Below are 7,482 nucleotides of genomic sequence, written 5' to 3' on the forward strand. Positions count from 1 at the left end.
ATGACCCCTGGGGAAAATATCCCAGACCTGTTCTCTGTAAATTAGGATTAGGTGAAATGGGCTCTTGGCGTCCTTGTCCTTCTGAGCCTAAGCCTTGACCAGGGAGAAGACCTTGATCAAACATCTGTTGAGTCACTTGAGAGCTAGGACTGTAAAGATAAACTCCCATTTTACTCATAACATCTCTTCCCCATAAATTAACTGGGAGACCAGGGATAATATATGGCTGAAACGTCCCCTGATGACCCTCCGGATCTTGCCAAGACAGAAGATCACTACTTTGGAGGGGGGATTGTGATTGGCCTATGCCTTGTAAATTGGTATTAGTAAAGCGCGTCGGCCAACTGGAGGGCCAATGTTCAGCAGATATGTACGAGACATCGGCTCCAGTGTCCAGAAGTCCTTGAAAATCTTTTCCATTTATTTTGAGTAACAATACGGGTCGATCCTTTTTTATTTCTTGAATCCAATATACATCAGAAGAGCCAAATCCTTGGTTCCCCCGCTCTTGATTTTGCCTGTTTTTTCCAATATTAAGACGAGGCAAAATAAACAGTTGTGCAATACGGGTTCCAGCAGGAATGGCAGAAATATTAAGAGGAGAATGAGTCATAATTTTTATTTCTCCTGTAAAATCCTCATCAATAATCCCTGGAGAAACATGAATTCCCTTCATAATGGAGCTGCTTCTTCCTAACAGTAAACCCACCGTTTTAGGTGGCAGGGGCCCAAAAACTCCAGTGGGCAAAACTTGTATTTCCATTTCAGGAGTTAATATGATGTCGGAGGTGGAACACAAGTCCAATCCTGCGCTGCCTGTGGTGGCCCTGAATAAGTCTGTGACATGCTTTCTCGCAGGGGTTCGTTTTTTTTTTGGCTCCTGGGTCTGTTCCTGAACCTGCAGTGCCCCATAACATTGCTGAGTCGGGGCCTGGGGCTGGCCCCTCACCCAGTTTCCCTGCAAGGGTTTGCCGTCTTTGTCAGTTTTGGATTTACATTCATTAGCCCAATGAGCGCCTTTCTTGCACCTGGGACAAGGCCCTGGAGGTTTTTTAACCACAGCAGTAGCCGACGGATTGTTAGCCTCCATTTTATGTGGGCATTGAGAAGCTCGATGTCCCATTTTTCCACAGTTAAAACAAGCTCCTGCGCGTCCACTAGCATGAAGCTTGGCCTGCTGCTGCATTACTTCATGAATGCTTTTTCCTTGCAAGGCAGCAGCCAAGGCCACCCCCTGAGAGAAGGAGGGGCCGACATCGGCACATGAACGGATAAAATCAGAAATAGTGCCTTTTTTCTTAATGGGTCTGATAATCGCTTGACAGGCAGAATTTGCATTCTCATAGGCAAGCTGTTTTATGAAAGCCTGCGTGGCTACAGACGCTCCAAAGGTCCGTCCCGCAGCAACAGTAAGGCGAGACACAAAATCTTGAAAAGATTCATCAGCTCCCTGTCTTATCTGAGTAACCTGTTCTTCTTTGCTATTCTTGTCAGGCAACATTCGCCAAGCATTTTTGGCTGCCGAAGCAATTTGATCATAAACACGAGGTGCAAAACCCCATTGATTTCTAGCATCCTCATACTCGGGTCCCTCTCCTGCAAGCATTTCAAAAGTGATTGGAATATTTCTCATGTTATTCTCATTAGCCCTGATCTTACAATTTTCATAGAATTCTGATTTCCATACAAGATAATCACCTCCGGACAGGCAAGCATGTGTTATGTGCTTCCAGTCTTCTGGAGTACAGGTTTCTCTTGCTACTGAGTCCACAATTGCCATGGTAAAAGGGGCAATGGGACCATATTGGGTGCATGCTTCCTTCAAATCTTTTATTAGTTTCCATTGAAAAGGCCTCCAATCTCTTATAGGCTGACCATCTTGATCTGCTCTTTCAAAAACGGGAAACGTTTCACGAAGCCGTAAAGGCTTCCAGTCTTGTAGGGGTTTACCTTCCTGATCTACTCTCTTGATAATAGGAAATGTTTCACGATGTTTCGTATCTCCCCCTTGTCTGTAAGAGCCTTCACAATTTCGGGAAGAATACATAACCGAATCTGACCCTGGCCTAGCATATCCTGGCGGAGGTTTAGTTGGCATGTCCCAAACGGGTGGAGGTGGTTCAGATAAAGGAGGGCCCCATAGGGGGGGTTCCAGGGGTACCAAAGAAGGCGCTGTAGGAGGTATAACAGAAGGTGGTAATGTTATATTATCAGGGGGATCTTTGCCCCCTGGATTCCACTGTTCTGAGGAAAATGTCACAGAGGGTCCAGTGAGGCTTCTGATTTGAGTCGACCCTTTGTCCTGTTTAAGTTTCATCGCGGCCAGTTGGCCTTGAAGAGTCTCCACCTGCTGAGTCAAACTATGGACTGTATCAAGGAGGGATTTCCCTTCCTGCGTATCAAAAAAGGACTTCTCTTCTTGGGCCACAGCAATTATTGGGGGATATTTTTCCCGATCATACTTCGCCGCAGCCTCTTCCAAATCCTCCTCATCTTTGGGGTCTAAATCCTCCCATTGTTCATCCGAAGACTTTAGATTAATAGGTTCTTCGGGCAGAGTGGGCGCCTCTATTTCTCCCTTTGTCTCGGGCGCAAAAAGGGGAGGCAACTCCTCCGATCCTGCCTGTCTCAATTTTTCTAACTTACATCCCTCATGTCTAAGATCCAAGCAATCTCTGACTAGAGTCCACAGCCCGAAAGTTTCTACGGGGACCTGCTGGGGTCCATGCGCTGCATAATAATCCTGCAGCCTCTCTCCTATCTTCTCCCAAGTTTCCCAGCTGACGGTACCTTCATCTGGGAACCAAGGGCACACTTCTCTCACAAAATCTAAGAATTTTTCCATTTGGTCTCTTCTGACCTTGCTGCCTCTAGCGGCGAGCAATTTTTTCAATCCTCTAATGTAAAGGTCCTTGCTATTAGCGTGACCCATTTCCCTTTTTCCTCGGCCCTTCTTTCACACAAGTAAAACACACAGATGCTCGGCTGGCCGTGCCCCTCGCGGGACCAAGACTGTCGTGGCAATAGGCGTGACGGAATAAACCCCCGACCAGGCAAAACCGAAGTTTTGATCGCCGTTTAGCCGTAAGACAGTGCCGGAAACGCAGTTACGAGCCCATTCAAGCTCCGTAACACAAAGTCGTGGAGCTATCACTCACTCACACACTCATTCGACCGAGGCAACAGTGCCCTACTCACCGTAGCTCCGTTTAGCTCGTGAACCGAGCCGGTACCAATCCGTACGGTGTTCTTCACTGAATCCCCCGTGTTCAGGCCCCACGTTGGGCGCCAATTGCGGCCGACCAGCAGCCACGAATCAACGCGGATCCTGAAAGGGGGAGTGGGAATGAAAAGACACTCACAATGATGATGATGCGGCCGGTCTCCAGTGATACTGAAGCACGGAGTTTACTTTCCTTTACCAATATATACCACCTGTGTACGTGCAGCTTAACAATCACGAGTGAGCATTTTCTCATTGAAAGTAAAATTTGCAACTTTTACATATGAACTACAGACTCACTGAAACTCTCCCAAAGTCATTATCTCAATGACAAAGCCCACCAATTACCCTGATAATCATCAGTGATCTGTGTCCGGGAACTGGCCGTTCTCACCTCATTCCTCAGCAGCTTGCAAGCACCCTCCAGGTGTAAGCAGAGACAACGCCTTAAGAGCTAAAACTGAGCCAGTCTGCAAGGTTACAGAATAAACAAGAAATCATGGCTCCCCACAAATATAATATAATATAATACCGGGTCAATAAAATATAACATAATACCGGGTTTTATATTAATTTTTGCTCCAAAAGACATGTTAGAGCTGATGGGCCCGCTAGGTCTCATTTTTGGGGAAAAACAGTAGTTCCATTTCCAGAATAAAATTAGAACTGAGACAAGGGGAGAAAACAATTGTACGTGATGTACAGTGATAAAATAGAAATAGACTTACCTAACAAAAAACCCTGTAATAGGATTGACTAATAGGATTACCTAAATTGTAGGTAGAGACAAATACAGGAAAAGAAGTATTTCTCCAGAGGGAAAGAAGGATATCTTGGAGGAAGTCTTCAGAGAGAAAAGGAAAGCTGAGAGCACTAATTAGCTATGCATGAACTTCAGGGAAGTCACTTAATCTCTCTGGGGATGATTCCATTTTACAGATTTTCTTGTATGTTAAATAACAGTGTTATCTAACTGAAGAGAGTCTGCCCACTGGATGTGCAGCAGAGCCAAACACTGAACACTGAGTTTTACAGTGGAGAAATTAAGGCAGCTTACTGGCAGGATGCCAAGCCAAGAGAATAGATGAGCTAGCATTCAAAATCCAAGCTGTCCAATGGTTTTTAATCAAAGGTTTTTAAAGGAAAAGATTGAGGGTTAGAGCTTAGGGGTCATGGGAAAAGCTGATTGCTTAGTCTTGAGCAAGCTTCAGCAGTTTTCCTTAGTCTGATTCATTTATTTCCTGCTGTCATCTACTGGTTGAAGAACCAAGATTCTGCAAAATAATTCATAATTATGTGTCCATGATGTTGTCTTTAAAGCAAAAAGCAGAAATTAAATATCTTGTGACCTTTATTATTGTTTAGGCTATCACTGTTTTACGCTTAACTAACTATATTTTTCTACTATCTCAAAAAAGAGTACTTAAAATTTTTTTTCAGGCATCTTGCTTTATAGACAGGCCTTCAGGATATAACTAATATACTTTCTTAATCTTTGGCTATAAACTATATGACAACTAAAGCAACTGAAACATTTAGTTGAAGCCTATACCTGTATCTCTAGATATTATGATCCAATACCTAAACATGTTTACTGTACTGTTAACTGCCAGTTTCAATAGGATTGAACTGAGTTCAGAGCATCATGCTATTAAAGTACAATGTAATAATTAATATTCGAGTCATCCAGAAAAGGCTAATTTCTATTCTCTATATTTTGTTTTGTAAGGTAGAGAAGTATATTGTGGGGGTGGACCAAACTTTTCTCTATCCTCAAAAGGTTCTTCTGGCTGGTGTAATAATCAAATAGACATGAGACAGGTTAGCAAGAGAAAATAACCAAATTTAATACATACATATGTATGGGAACCCCACATACATGAGAGAGTCAGAGAGCCCACATGCAGGAGAGGTTCAGAGATAGAAATGGTGATGAGATTGAGGTATATAAGACTTCCTGAGCTAGGGATGTGGTAATGTACTTTGAGGACTACAAAGGGTCATTGCGTGATAAGAAGAACAAACATTTAGTAAATGGAAGTTTGCCCTGACCTGTAGTTGGGTCAAAAGAAGTTATAGCTGATAATGTCTTAGGGACAAAGTCTCTAATTCAAATTCCTCTAGGTAGTTATAAGGAGGGGCACAAGTTTCTCTTGAGTGTGTGGCTAAAATTGCCTTTAGCTCAAAGTAATCTGCATACCACTGAGGCACATCTTGGGGTGGCCCATTCTGAACCCCCACATATCAACCAATGATTTGTAAACAATACGTTGTTATTGATATATTGAATGCCTACTCTGTGCCAAGTAATGTCCTAGACAATATACTTTCATTGTCTAAGTTTCATTAGTCATAATGATTTTTATAATTTGTATAATTGGATCATATAAAAAGGTTTTAAATGGCATTGTATGTATATTTTTTTCATTATAATAACGTGGTATTATTGCAGAAAACTATGAAAACAGAAAATCATAAAGAAAAGAGATTTTTGTTACTCTGAGAGTGACTATTACCACATTGGAGCATTATCTTGTTGAATCTTTTATACACACACATTTGTTTTATAAAATTGAGACCAAATTCAACATATTCTTTGTATCCTGTTTCTATTTCTCAAAAACATGATTTATCAATAACCAAAGAGCGTTCAATTTTGTAAATATAAAGGATTAGAAAATCCCTTATTGTTGGCCATCAGGAAAAGTTTTGGCACTGGTGATGTAAATTTTAGTTACAGGAAAAATTCCCTGAGGCAATGTCTCAATCAGGGTCCCTGGGGGAAACAGATGGCACACTTTAAGAGAGTAATTTGAGGATTGTTTAACACAGGATCTATTTATAAAGGCCCTTTAGTGAGCAGGGATTAGGGAAAGCACAAGGAATAATGCTGCATGTGACCACGTTGCTGATGGCACCCATTAACCTAAGGGCATGAGGAAGGAAGAGGGGGCAGTTACTTAAATCTGGAAACAAAGAAACCTTGGTGGAGACCCCTGCCTGATAGACGCTGTAGTAGACACTTTGTTGAGGGAACAGCCAGCCAAAATAGAACTATCATATGATCCAGCAGTCTTATTATACCGTGTTTCCCCGAAAATAAGACCTAGCTGGACAATCAGCTCTAATGCATCTTTTGGAGCAAAAATTAATATAAGACCCAGTATTATATTATGTCCGGTATTATATTATATTATATTACATTATGTTACATTGCATTATATTATAAGACTGGGTCTTATAGTAAAATAAGATCGGATCTTATATGAATTTTTGCTCCAAAAGATGCATTAGAGCTGATTGTCCAGCTAGGTCTTATTTTCTGGGAAACATGGTAGGAAAGGAGCATGAAGACTATTTTTACAAAAAAAGGAACTAGGAGGTTGGATTCCAAGCCTGCTGCCTACATACTGTAAGACACGAAACTCAGGCAGATGTTGATCAATCATACAGAACAAAGACTAGAGATTCCATTATGGCCATTCCTGAAGTTAAGTTCACTACAAATAAAACACAGGTTGTTCTTTACAAGAGTTAAAAACAAAACTGTATCTATTCTTCTTGCATCTTACAGAATTAAATTAAAAATAAACCTACCATTGTTCTTCTTTCCTCTTTTGCCACCATACCAATAAATTGTCCATGGAAAAAGAAAATACATATAAAGCCTAGCCCTGGGGGACGGAGGGATTCTCTCTTCCACCAGCAATTAGAGACCACCGCTTTGTCTAAGAGATGGCCTTTCTTTTCTTACTTACTCTCTGCTAAATAAACTCCCTTTTACTTTAAATTCTATATCAGCTCACGGTTGAATTCTTTCCTGTGCAAAGGCAAGAACACTCTTTTCCTGTAACAGTCCCAATTCTGGATATATATCCAAAAGGGGAAAAAAAATCAGTTCCTTAAAAAGATATGCATACCCATGTTCATTGCAGCATTATTCATTATAGACAAGATACGGAAGCAATCTAAACATCTGTTAATGGATAAAGCAAATGTGGTATATACACAATAAAATATTATTCAGCCAAAAAAAAGGAGGAAATCCTTTCACTTACAACAACAGGGGTGAAACTGGAGGGCATTATGCTAAGTAAAACAAGCCAGAGAAAGATAAATACTGTATAGTATCACTCTTATGTGGAATCTAAAAAAAAAAAAAAAAGTCAATTTCATAGAGTCAGAGAATAGAACGGTGGTTTCCAGGGGTTTGGGGGGAGGGGGAAATGGGGGATATAGATCAAAGGTATAAACTTTCA

At 41.3% G+C, this 7,482-nt stretch overlaps 1 protein-coding gene across 1 annotated transcript; it reads right to left on the minus strand.

The window, feature by feature from the left end:
- Nucleotides 1-323: 323 nt before the first annotated feature.
- Nucleotides 324-2,932, minus strand: LOC117031540 (endogenous retrovirus group K member 5 Gag polyprotein-like). Its single transcript, XM_033122030.1, has 2 exons — nucleotides 950-2,932; nucleotides 324-344 (listed from the first exon to the last, which is right to left on the minus strand). Exons 1-2 carry the CDS (start codon nucleotides 2,930-2,932, stop codon nucleotides 324-326), a joined length of 2,004 nt encoding a protein of 667 aa, XP_032977921.1.
- Nucleotides 2,933-7,482: the final 4,550 nt, after the last annotated feature.

Source organism: Rhinolophus ferrumequinum, chromosome 12 (assembly GCF_004115265.2).
Source record: "Rhinolophus ferrumequinum isolate MPI-CBG mRhiFer1 chromosome 12, mRhiFer1_v1.p, whole genome shotgun sequence".
Classification (NCBI taxonomy): domain Eukaryota; kingdom Metazoa; phylum Chordata; class Mammalia; order Chiroptera; family Rhinolophidae; genus Rhinolophus; species Rhinolophus ferrumequinum.